The sequence below is a fragment of the Canis lupus genome, chromosome 10 (assembly GCF_003254725.2).
Source record: "Canis lupus dingo isolate Sandy chromosome 10, ASM325472v2, whole genome shotgun sequence".
Lineage (NCBI taxonomy): Eukaryota > Metazoa > Chordata > Mammalia > Carnivora > Canidae > Canis > Canis lupus.
The window spans coordinates 56068389-56081789 of NC_064252.1; the positions used below are offsets into that span (position 1 = coordinate 56068389).

The window sequence follows — 13401 nt, forward strand, 5'->3', positions numbered from 1 at the left end:
ATTGAATATGCCTGATTGAGTCCATGAGTTTTCCCTTATCAATCACAGTGTGAAGAGGCAATTTCTAGAATGTAATGCTGCCTTGTCTAGTTTAAAGTGACTTACCCTTGTTAAATGCTACAAGAGGGTTTATTTGCCGGAATCTGAGACCCTCTATACTAAACAAGCACACTTGAGGATTGCATTATACTTTTTTAATCAAGGAAACTAGTTCATTCATGGCATGATAAAGCTAGAGAGATGATTCTGAAGTTTGGTGTTAGCAGGCAAAATAATTTCAGCCAAAGAAGTGGTTCACAAATGTTTGAAATCGGTCATTGAGTGCTTCCTATTTATTGAGCACTTGCCATGTGATGCATTGCACTGGGCACTTAGGGAAATCAGGAAGAAAAAAAAAAAGTCCTTGACCTTGAGGAGATTATAGTCAACCTGAGGAAATAAAACCAATGCCTGTGAAAATTAATTACCAGTATAGGGAACATTCTGTTAAATGGTAAAGAAGTGTGCTGCAACCTCAGAAGACCAAAGTATAACTATTGGCTGAGGAGGTTAAAACTATGGAGTCTGGGTTCTGGGGCTAGTAAAATTGGGATATTTAAAAGGGAATGACAGAAGGGGACTCCACAGAAGACAAGGTGGTGTGGGCCAAGGTGTAGCTTCTAGGAGTGAGCCTTCGGTACACGTGGGAACAGGATACTATTTCAGACCACACAGAGTTTAGACTTCTTGTTTTGGGTACGTTATGAAGGTGAGCTAGAGCTTGATTGGTAAGGATTTAAGTGCCAGGCTTATGAGTTTTTACTTTAATTCCTTGTGCACCAGGGAGCTATTGAAGAAGGCTTTGGTGGGGGGCGGGGAGTGTGAATGACCCAATCCTGATGATTTAGAAAAAGGCCATTAAGGAAATATGCAGGATGAATTGAAGTGGCAAAGACTGGAGGCAGAAACACTTGTCAGATTGCATTGGGTGGCCTTGGCAGTAGGCCTGAGAGAACACTGCACGAAATAGGAAGAGATTTGGCAAAGGAGCAATCTTTTTTATTTTATTTTATTTTTTTATTTTTTCAAAGGAGCAATCTAAACTGAAAATACAAGTATATTAAAAAGTTAAGATAAAGTAATTTAAATGGCCAGCTAGGGGCACTTGGGACTATAGGTCTCTCCTTTTGAGGTCCTCCTTGTAGCAAACAGGCTTATTTCCTGCATAACCATCTAGAAGACCCTGTGTAGAGTAGGTGAGTTAAGTAATACTACCTTTCTAATAGTTTGAGATTTATATCTTATTACACATTTATCTTGTGGGTTTTATATCTCCCTTTATGGTCCTCTGCCTTACTTTCTGCAATCACGAGTATGTTTTGCATACTGTCAGTCACAAATTCCCAAGCTGGAAACCCACTGTTAGGTGGTTCTTTCATCTTTTTTTTTTTTTTTTTAAAGATTTTATTCATTTATTCATGAAAAACACAGAGAGAAAGGCAGAGATCTAGTCAGAGGGAGAAGCAGGCTCCAGGCAGGGAGCCTGATGTGGGACTCGATCCTGTGACCACAGATCACGCCCTGAGCCAGGGGCAGATGCTCAACCGCTGAGCCACCCAGGCGTCCCTAGTTTTTTCATCTTAAGAAAGCAATCATCTTAAAATTTTAAATCTAGAAGGAACCTGAGAAGTAATTGAGTATAACATATACACATTCTCTGTCTCTTTCTCTCTTACGCTTTAGAGACAGCAGAAGCCCTCCAGAACTTGAGGCAGGAGGAAACTGCACTTGAAAATAATGCCTAGTATCACCATACCTCATCCATGATAAAATGGTTTACAGAGCTGTGTCTGACCTGATCACAGGTGCCTCAGGCTGGAGGTGGGGGGGGGGGGGCAATCTTGGTATGAATAGAACACTCTGAACCAGTCTCCAAAGAGTCTTCTCCCTGCTTTACCCCAGGGGAAAATCAGTGTCCCTTGGACCTTAGGTGGAGGGATCTTCTGGCAGGAAATCTAGATGGCTCTTGACAATTGATGGCCTTTTGCAGATTATCTCTCTGAAAAAATCCCTGGAACACTTACAAGGTTTGAGTTGGAACCACTTAGCCTAGCTTATTGAAGAAAACACAATACCTTACTACGCCAAAACACAGTAGTGTGAACTCTAACATTGCAGCCGTGTAGTTTAGTTCAGTTACTCAGCAAAATTGGAGCCTTATCCAGTGGTGCCTCGTCATCGTCTTATAGGAGTGCAGCCTCAATTATCAACATGCCGTCTGGTCAGCTAGCCAAGGAGACTAAGGAGTGCATTTTCCATATGGCTGTGATACTGTCTTGAGAGCATCCAGAGCATTATGTAAAATCTTTGATAAATGATCTGATGCATTGATGATTGTCTGTTTCCTGGAAGGTAAGCATTTATTCATTCCATGAAATACCTACTGGATATCAGGTAGGGTGATGGAACTGTGGTTACAAAGATGAGTAATGTAGTCTCTGCCCTCAAAGACTCCAGGAAAGACGGACAAATGAATTTGTATACAAGATGAAGCAAGACAAGGATTTGACATAAGAGGGTCTTTGGAGCTGTGTAAAGGACTTCACCCTTCTCAGAAACTGAGGCCCTCTTGCTTCCGTTGTCATCTGTATGCCAAGGTGACAATCATTCTGACACTGTGATATTTTATTATTGCTCAATCATGTCCCCATCTTCAGTTTGGTTGATGCTTCTGTCCTTGTGAAATCTGCCAAACAGAACCAGGTAATCTCTGATTGTGGGCCAGACCAAGTGCCTGAGTTAGAAGCCTGAACAGTCAAGACTCACCTTCTCACTAGCAAGGTAGTTAGGCTGCCTTGCTTCTCATTTTGAAGTTTTTCCATAACCATAGACACATGAAGATTTTTGCAGCAGTTTGGCTTTTGTACTCCTGCCTTTCATGCCACTCCTTGTCCTATTTCTTAGTTTGACATTTACCATCCTAGTATCCATGGTAATGCCGAGCTGACAGATAGAACTCACAGGCAGGGAAGGGCAGTGGCTCCTTTTAAGAAAGGATCTGTTTTGTTTAAAAACAAAAACAAAAACAAAAAAAAACAAATACGGGGATCCCTGGATGGTTCAGTGGTTTAGTGCCTGCCTTTAGCCTGGGGCGTGGTCCTGGAGTCCCGGGATTGAGTCCTGGGATCAAGTCCCACATTGGGCTCCCTGCATGGAGCCTGCTTCTCTCTTTGCCTGTGTCTCTGCCTCTCTCTCTGTGTCTCTCATGAATAAATAAAATCTTAAAAAAAATAAAAATAAATTAAAAAATAAAGAAAGAAATATAGGGATCCCTGGGTGGGTCAGCAGTTTAGCCCTTGCCTTCGGCCCGGGGTGTGATCCTGGAGTCCCGGGATCGAGTCCCACATCAGGCTCCCAGCATGGAGCCTGCTTCTCCCTCTGCCTGTGTCTTTGCCTCTGTGTCTCTCTGAATAAATAAAATCTTTAAAAAATAAAAATAAAAAAAATAAAACAAGTACTTGCAACAATTACTTTTGTTGTAACCATCACAAAATGGCAAGCCTTAGGTCCTTTCCTTATTACCACATCTTTTAACCTATGTCCTTCTGCTTCCAGCCCTAGCTAAACATAAAAATATATCCTATGTATCACCACTCATTTCATCCAATTCTTGTTAAACTTAGCCAAAACATTTTTTGGTCTTGATTGAGTTATCCAACACATCCATTATTTTTCCCACCTCATCAACTGAGAAATTTGACAAACCTATTTCTATATCCTTGTCCAAGTAAGTGGTGACAGTATTTTTTTTTTAATTTTTTAAATTTATTTATTTATGATAGTCACACACACAGAGAGAGAGAGGCAGAGACATAGGCAGAGGGAGAAGCAGGCTCCATGCACCGGGAGCCCGATGTGGGACTCGATCCCGGGTCTCCAGGATTGCGCCCCGGGCCAAAGGCAGGCGCCAAACCACTGCGCCACCCAGGGATCCCAAGTGGTGACAGTATTGAACAGAATAGTGCTCAGTAACATGATTGAAAACTTCTTTCCTCTGTCGCGTATATAGACACATGTGCAAAAATATGATTAGAGTATTTTGGACATTATAAATATTTTTAAGTGGATAAGAAGTGCAGGAATAGCATAATGAACACTTACATTTAGATTTCATAGTTGTAATATTTTTCTAGATTTCTGTCAAAAATATACTAATTTTTTTTTCTTGATTTGGATAAACTGGGTGTAAAAGATACTTGAGGCACTGTTTGGGGGACATTTGAATATGGCTTGGGAACTGAAAACATTCAGGAAAAGATGTTAAATTTGTTAGGTGTGACAGTAACATCATGGTTAGGTAGGAAAGGTCTTTGTTTTTCAAAACTGTATTGTGAAGTATTTGAAGTATGAATATTGTGATGTCGTTATTTTACTTACAGTTCTTCAACCTGTCATGAGGAAACCCCAGGGTACACAGTTGGGTAGGAGGTACCTAAAGAGAGAGTAATGGCTAATGGTCTGATGTCAGTCTGTACTGACAGAGTTCTTTTGAATCTGGAATGTTTTGGTAAGTTCTAAATAACAAGCCAATTTTTTAAAAAAGATTTATTTATTATATATAGAGGGAGAGTGTGGGGTGGGATGGGCAGAAGGAAAGAGAGTCCTAAGCAGACTTTATGCTAAGCATGGAGCTCGATGTGGGGCTCAGTCTCATCACCCTGAGATCAGGACCTGAGCCAAAACCAAGAGTTGGACGCTTAACCAACTGAGCTACCCAGGAACCCCACAAGCCAATTAAAAAAAACTTACCATATTATATGCAAAGCAGAAATCCTCCTCCTGGTCCCTGTGCCATACCAGAGCCTTAAGCCATCTCATTTCTCCACCCTTAGTATTACTGTAATTTATAATAAAGTGTTTTTTGTATTTTGGTATAGACGTCTCAGAACTGTCCATTTTGCTGTTGGCTCCATCCAAACACGCCCCAGACAAAACCACTGTGTCAAATCTGCTACATCAAAATAATCCAATAAAGGAAAAAGGCAACAAGAATGGTGAATTAGGGACCATAAAAAGTAATGGATATTACCGAGGAAAGAGTTATTACTATAATTTTACACGCATTACCAGGATAATATTTAGACAGGTGTAGTAGAATCAATTATATATCTGCAGAGTTACTTAAAATATATATGATAGTCATTGAATTAAAGTAAGAAATTCCATTTAATAAGGAAGAACCGTGAAAATGAATATAAAACATCTCTTAGGAAAATGTAACATGGATGATAGGACACCAGTACTAGGGAGGATGATTATTATAGATAATACATTAGTTGTAGTCTGGCTGTATCTGTAACTATTAGAGATAAAATTTTGAGTGTTGCAGTTTTCTGGAGAGCTAAGGATGACAAAGGCAAAATATGTATTGCATGTGCTCAATTAAATGGCATACAAAATGGGCAGCCATGGTGAAACACGGCTAAGGTGAGCCCAAACTCTATTTTTGGCCCCAGTTTCCATCCCTTTAAACCTGTTGGGATTTGTAAAACGATTTTGCTGCCTAAAGAGCTGATTAGGAATATTAGAGGGTTGTTTGTTTGTTTGTTTTAACCTTAATAATTTTAGATGCTCTTCTTTGTAAACTACTAGAGTATATTACATTCTTCCCTTTACCTCCCCCTTACAGTTGGAAGCTGTTTTGCAGATGTTGGCCTTTTCTGGACAACTCCAGTCTATAATTTCAGAACAAATATTCCAGGGCCAATTAACATTTGTAGTGTTATTTGTGCTAATGCCAAATGGTCACTGTGTTCTTGAGTTCTCCAGTCCTTCTATGGTATTCTTCTCGACTTTGTTGGGTCTGCTTGGATTTTATTGATTTCTGTAAATTTGGGGGCATGCCCATGAAAGCCTTTCTGTCTCCTCCTAACCTTCTATTTCTAATCTATGGGCATCACTGACATAAATACACACGTACTTTTATTTGGCCCTGACATCAGAAAAATTACTAGACAGTCTTCAGCTTCTAGGAATTTGGCTTCAAACTAGCTATGGTCTACCAGCTATATCCATGTTATTCTAGACATTTTTGACAAACAGCTCACAGGAAAGGTCCACAAAAAATAATAGGTTTATTTTTCACTAAAGAAAACCACAGCCTCGTGTTTTTGTAAGTCAATTTTGTTTTTCAATAAAATAACTGCACTTGTTTTAAAAGTCAAATAGGGCTAAAAATAGCAGCACCCTCCCCTCTCCAAACCATTCCCATCCTACTCCTCAACAATTGTTTTAATGATTTCTTTAGGTGTTCCTTTGAATTTCTAATTAGTATCCTTAAAGTATACTTAGAGTATACAGTATGTATGTCTCTACTGACTTTCTATTACAATAGATGAATCTGTTGATGTTCTATTACAATAGATGAAGAGGTAACTTGTTAAATTGCTTATACCACACTTACATTTCCTCATCCCCCGCCCCCCCTCCCGTGTGTCTTTATCTGACTTTGGGTTAAATGAATCAGCAGTCAGCTTTTGTATTCTGAGATCTCGGTGTTCACTGCTAGGTAGGTAGTGTATCCTCCAAGAATATACTTGTGAGTGCTTGGGAGGCTACCCTTGCAGGTACCTGTAGCTTGCCTCCCCGTTTCCTCCCTCCCTCCCTCTCTTCCTCCCTCCCTCCCTCCTTCCTTTTCTAGACTTATTTATTTTAGAGAGAGTGAGCACAAGCATGTGAGTAAGCAAGGGGAGGGACAGAGAGAGAGGGAGAGAGGAAATCTCAAGCAGACTCTCTGATGAGCACAGAGCCTAGGGTGGACTCCATCTTCCAACCCTAAGATAATGACCTGAGCCGAAATCAAGAGTCAGTTACTCAATTGACTGAGACACCCAGATGCCCCTTTTTTAGAGCCTGGGAGGGAGTATAGCTGTAATTCATCCTCCTAAGAAGCCCCCAGGGAGGAATCTGGCTCCATTTTTTGTCTCCTTTTTATAATTTGGTAATACTTAATGGCATTTGTCAGTTATAGACTGTTGGCAAACTTTTGTCTCTGAATGCAGTTATATTTTATTAAACACTTTTTTAAAAAAAATTATTCTAGGGAGGGTGGAGAGGGAGAGAGAATCTCAGGCAGACTCATGCTGAGTGCAAAGACCAACATGGGGTTTGATCTCAGGACCCCAAAATAATGAGCTGAAATAAAGAGCCAGATGCTTAAGTGACTCAGCCATTCAGGTGCCCCAAGAACACTTTTTGTCATAAGCCAAACATAATTTCTTTGATGGATGTGATCATGTTCATATCTCTGGCTAGAGTTTGAAAAGTCTTGAGGGCAGGGATTCTGAATAGGGGATTTGAGAAGGAAAGGTTAGGATTAAAAAAAAAAAAAAAAAAAAAAGGAAAGGTTAGGATTTAGAGAAGCCACAGGAAGAAGGGAATGTCTTTTTTTTATTCTTGGTCTCTTGACTTTATCTGAAGCTCCTGAACTCCTGGAATGGAATATAGTTATGCAGTCAAGGGTGGCAGAAGGATTCTTGCTCATGGTTAACCTTTTACTGTTCTTCCTATCGCTTGTGAGTGGGGGGAGAGGAGTGGTTGCATGAGGCTGAGCATGCTGGTTTTTGAGGCTTATGAGCTGATCTCCTATTCCCAAGGTATCCTGCTGACCTTCCTTCATGTCTGCTCTGGACCAGCCCCAAATATGGACTCTTTCAGTGTCACAAAACTACTTAACTTTAAAGATGCAGGAGCTCAGGGGCACCTGGGTGGCTCAGTGGTTGAGCGTCTGCCTTTGACTCAGATCGTGATCCTGGGGTCCTGGGATTGAGTTCCACATAGAGCTTCCCACAGGGAGCCTGCTTCTCCCTCTTCCTATGTCTCTCATGAATAAATAAACAAAATCTTAAGAAAAAAAAGATGCAGGAGCTCAGTTTGCAGTCACAAGTATCCTCACATTGAAGATAGCAATTAGAATAGGAAATATTGTAGAAGAATGAGTTCATTGTTACCTATCTATTGAGAGTTTTCACTTCTGATGACCAAATTTACAAAAAATAAGTAACTTTAGCTGCTAGGAATTTTTCTTTGCATAAATTGAGCAGACTCTATTGATGTCACTTGTGGTTATATAAGAATTGCAATGTGTTATTGGCTGCTAGATATGTTATTACCCCGCTGGAGAACAGTGGTGGCAGTTTCTTTGTTTACGAAGGTCAGTTTTCGTGAATAGAAGAATTACAAACAAAATTAACTGGGGAACTTAATTTTATTTCATGTAAGAGATTTCTTCACCCCTTAAGTTAATGATTCTAAAAATCTGAACTGGAAAACTTAATAATAGACTAAGTAGATCTAAGCTTCTTTGGAAGTTATACTTGTCAATTCTATTTTTGGTTTCTTAGGAAACAAGCTAAAAACCGCTTTTTAGGACTTAATACATTTCTAATTACATTTCTTCTCTTTAGAGAAGCTTGTTGTTCTTAAAAAGAGGTGCTAAGTTCTTTAACAGGGATATTGTTTTTAAAAATTCATATTCCCTCCAACCATACTCATTAAAAATCTATGTATATGTTTGCAAAGGGATCACATGAAAGTCTTGTGTTTTGTTTTATTTTTTTGAAAGTCCTGTGTTTTAAGTAAACTTTTCACACTGAAGTCATTGAGTATGATCACATGCTTTCTTTTGGGAACACATTTGTAGCAACTGAAATGATGGCCTGGGTTAAATTACTTTGATCTCCCCAAATCCGCAACACACAGCATTGTATATAACCCAGGATGGTGAATAGTTATGGAGACAGTTACCTTCCACTCCCGGACTAGGAACAGTGAGCCTGGGTGGTGAGGACGGCGGACTGCACTGCAGGCAGCCCTCCGCTCCTCTGTCTCTAGTTGGTAGCTGGTGGACCTAGCACGTTGCAAGGTTTACATGTTACCTTGATGGATTTCCACTGAATTGCTCACATCTTTTCCAGACACTTTAAAGATGAAAAGTGGAAGGAAAAGGATAATTTTTCAGATGACTTGCTGCCCCTTCTGGGAGTGTGAGTAGAGGGAAATGGTGCAAACTCTCAGCCTGTCTGCCATTTTGATGATGTAATGTCTTTGACATTGACCATGTGGTGGTTACTAATGACTATTCACCTGTACTCACCAAGTTCCAGGGAGATTGCTACTGTCCCTGACAATCTGTAGAGGCATGGGGAGTACATAAACTTTTCTGTCACCCTCTCTCCATTGGCCATGCACCTGTTCCATTGGCCATCTTTGTGCTCCGCCTAATACTGCAAGTTTGGAGGGCCCCCATCATCACATGGTTATCCCCTTGTCATTTAGTTCTCCAATCAAATAGCCCTTCCTCAGAGAGGTTTGTGGGAGACTCCCATCTAGGTATGCTTGGTGTCCCTCTCTGTCACCCTAGCCTTGTTTTCACCATGGCACTTAGTGCCATTGCGTATTTTTGTGTTTTTCTCTATCTCCTTTCAGAATCGAAGCTCCAAGAGAATTGAGCCTGGTTCAGTTCATTCTGACTGGTTCAATGGTATAACCCCATCATCAAGGGAAGGGGTTCAAATTGGTTTTTCTTGTCATGGACCAGATAAGTACTTTAGGCTTCATGGGCTAAATAGTCTCTGTCACAACTACTCAACTCTATTCTCAAAGCTCAAAAGCAGCCATAGACAATATGTAAACAAATGAATGAAATTGTGTTTCAGTAAAGCTTTATGGACACTGAAACCTGAATTTCACATAATTTTTATATGTCATTATTAGTCTTTTTTCTTAACCTTTTTTGGGGGGATAGCTTTATGGTTTTATTTTTTAAATGTATGCACTAACAAAATACTAAAAATAAGCGCTTGGTTTCCCAATGTAATATATATATATATATATATTATATATATAAATATATAATATGTATATATAAATATATACATGTGTGTATAAATATATATAAATAAAATGTCCGTATACTTAACATATGGTGTTATATTAGTTTCTGGTGTACAATATAATGATTCAACAATTCTTTTTTTTTTAAGGATTTAATTTATGTATTCATGAGAGACACACAGAGAGAGGGAGAGGCACAGAGAGGCAGAGACACAGGCAGAGGGAGAAGCAGGCTCCATGCAGGGAGCCTGATGTGGGACTCGATCCTGGGTCTCTAGGATCATGCCCTGGGCTGAAGATGGTGCTAAACCGCTGGGCCACCCGGGCTGCCCAAGATTCAACAATTCTGTACATTCCTTGGGGCTCATCATGATAAATGAAATCTTAATCTCCTTCACCTATTTCATGCAATCCTCCACCCACCTCCTCTCAGGTAACCATCATTTGTTCTCTGTAGACAAGAGTCTGTTTTTTGGTGTCTCTCTCTCTCTTTCTCTTTCTCTCTCTCTCATTTCTTTTTGTTGTTCATTTGCTTGGTTTCTTAAATTCCACATAGAATTGAAATCACTTGATAATTGTCTTTCTCTGACTTATTTCACTTAGCAGTAGATCAATCCATGTTGTTGCAAATAGCAAGATTTCATTCTTTTATATGGCTGAGTAATATATATGTTACATATATATACAATATTTTATATATGTGTGTATATGTATGTATATATCTGTATCACATCATATCTTCTTTATTCATTCATCTAGCAATGGGCACTTGGGCTGCTTTCATAATTTGCCTATTGCCTATTGTAAATAATACTGCAGCCATAACCTTTTAAATTCATAAAAACCATTCTTGCTTGTGGGCAAAATCTGACCTACCATCTGTATCAAGCCAACACTTACTACAATTTATTATAATGCATTAATTAGTAAAGTAGAATGGAAGGGAGGAATTTTTATATGAAGAAATCATATATTTACTCTAAAAAATAGAATGTGAAAATATTCTTGTAAATCAATTCTGAATAAATAGATTGTTCTGGAAGGATAAGGATAATATTCACTCTTTCCATGTCCTCTGGATTTGGCCTGGCTAACAGAATACATATTGCAAATTGAGTCTCATGTCAGTTTAGACATGCACGATTCTTGTGTTCTTTCTGGTGAATAATGATAGCTATCAAAAAGGTGGTATGGTTAGCTACTCTCATAAACTTTGCTACTACTTATAATAATAACAGGTTTCAGGCAAAATTCAGGCACACACATAGGTTTTTATTAAGCTTTCATTAGCAAGTAGCCCAAAGCAGTTCATTCAAACTTACTATAAACCCAGTGGAATTCTAGTGCTCTGTTCTTATAAGTACTTTGACTGTATCTCCTATGCCAAGTTTATTAGAGACAGATATATGTTCTCAGGGCAAAAAAGATCATGGAGTCAGAACTCCTCTGAAACCAGTAGCTCATATGGGACCAGCTACAGAATCAAACCCCTCATGTCATCTCTAACCGTGTATAAGTCATTGTTTTTATACTATATTTGTGCAAAGATAGAGGAGTGTTTCTAAGCCATTTGAGGTAATCAACATATTTTGAATACCTTTAATTTCACCAGTGATAATTCATTTTAAACATTTGTCGTGCCAATTAACAAGTTGCTAATTCAGTAAAAACTTGTTTTTGATAAAATAGCAGCTAAATAGCAAAGTGTCATTTACTGGTGCAAACAGCAGAAGGATTTGTAGAGGCTGCTTCTGGGATATTATTTTTTATAACATCAAGTGACCACTCTGGACTGTGATTCTTGATAGCAAGCCACCTGACCAGCCCCAGGATTTAAAGTTAAACTAACTGGCATCTACTTATTATCACATTGATTACACTGAAGTGGTAACAGACTTGGTAACAATAGCCTGTGACCTCAGTCCTTATGCCATCCAATGGACTGTGTAGCCCAGGGCACCAACCTTCTTTCCCGTATGTACATCTGCATCCCAGTAGGGATTACAAGGGAAGAGAAATATTTCTTCTAAGTTTTTTTGGCAGTATGTAGATGACCACAAAACAGCAGCTCTCCAGCGTTGCCAGTGCTGGGGTCCTTTACCTTCTCTCGCTGGTTTCTTTTATCCCTGCCCAGTCCTTTGAAAGCAGTCATTTAGCTTGGTCACCTGATTTGAGTGTGCCATCTCTTCCCTGGAAGGACCATGACTCATACAAAGATGAGCAGAAAGCATTTCCCACTTCTTATTCTTCTAAAATAAGATTTTTATTGACCATGTGAAATTCTCATAGATGAACCCGTGTTTCTTGAACTAGTTCCCTGATTTTGAAGTGTGTATACAGTGTTATACTGATTTTTATCACGATACATCAAAGCATTTATGGTAACCATGAAAAACTCCTAATAAACATCTTTTTAAATGTTTACTTTGTTATGGATAAAGCATAAAGCTTGAGTTGTTTATTGAATAGTGACAAGGGATTTGCTCTAATCCATCTGGTTTATTTTATGTAGTGTTTATAATGACAAAAGAAGTATATTTTCAAGATGGTTGGCTGGCTGTACTCTGTACTCTACAGCTACTACAGAATAAAGCAAGGCTGTGGCCTAAACCCACAACTTCAAGTTCTTTAATTCTGGGGTCTTAAAACAGTTGGGCTGGAAGAAATAACACTTTTCCTTGAGTCTGAGATTTTTTTCTGTCTTCTGGGCCAGGTTTTGGATGCTGGGTAATGGACCAGTGACCTTTTTGTTGTTGTTCTTTGTGTGCTCATAATTCTAGAAAAAATAAAAAGCATTCAGTGGAAAAGATTAGAAAGAGAATATAGTGATAATGATGTAGCTTCTATAGGAATAATACCATATTTGAAAACAGTAAGAGTAGGGTTTAATCAAGGAGTAGGACACAAAGCCCACCATATGCTCTTAAATTCGGGGCTGCTAGTTCTCTATCTTACTAGCTTACCCTCTGTAAATTCTCTTAGGTTAACTTTCCCCTAGTTTTACAAAAATCACTTGAGCCCACTCATTCACTGACTCATTCAGTGCTTTCAAAAAATATTTATTGAGCACCTACCAAGTTGCAGGCACCAGGATATGACAGTGAACAAGCTGGATAAATCGCTTAATTGCATACCCTGACATCTTTTAAAGGCACTGAGTAACAAATAAGTAAACAAATAAGATAATCATGAATAATGACAAGAAGGAGATATATAGGCTGATGGAGAGTAAATGAGGTAGGACACTTTAGATTGGGTGATCAGGGATAAGTCCAAAGTCCTCTTGTCACATAAGTTAGCACCCTAGAATGGAATGAGGGAGTCAAATGGAGACCTGGCTTCTGGACCTTTAGCAAATTGCTTAACCTCTTGGAAAGCCTTGACATCCTGAAGATAATGATGCCTACCGTAGTTGGAGAATTAGAGAAAATTCCTGACACTATGAGCATTATTTTCTGTCACATAGGCCCAAATAAATATTAATTTCCTTGTTAAAACTCTTAAAATTATATATAATCTGAATTCCGT

General features: G+C 39.0%; 1 protein-coding gene across 16 annotated transcripts in view; it reads left to right on the forward strand.

Moving 5' to 3' along the window:
* The window catches only part of ACYP2 (acylphosphatase 2), a 247932-nt gene that overhangs the window by 137760 nt on the left and 96771 nt on the right, over nt 1–13401 (forward strand). Inside the window, exon 4 of one of the 16 annotated variants that reach the window (XM_025467143.3) lies at nt 1723–1844. The exons of the other annotated variants lie outside the window; for them this stretch is intronic. Within the exon in view, the coding sequence (XP_025322928.1) occupies nt 1723–1771 (49 nt within the window). The 3' untranslated portion in view covers nt 1772–1844. Of the gene's footprint in view, nt 1–1722; nt 1845–13401 lie in introns of those variants that run through there. 16 annotated transcript variants of the gene reach the window in all.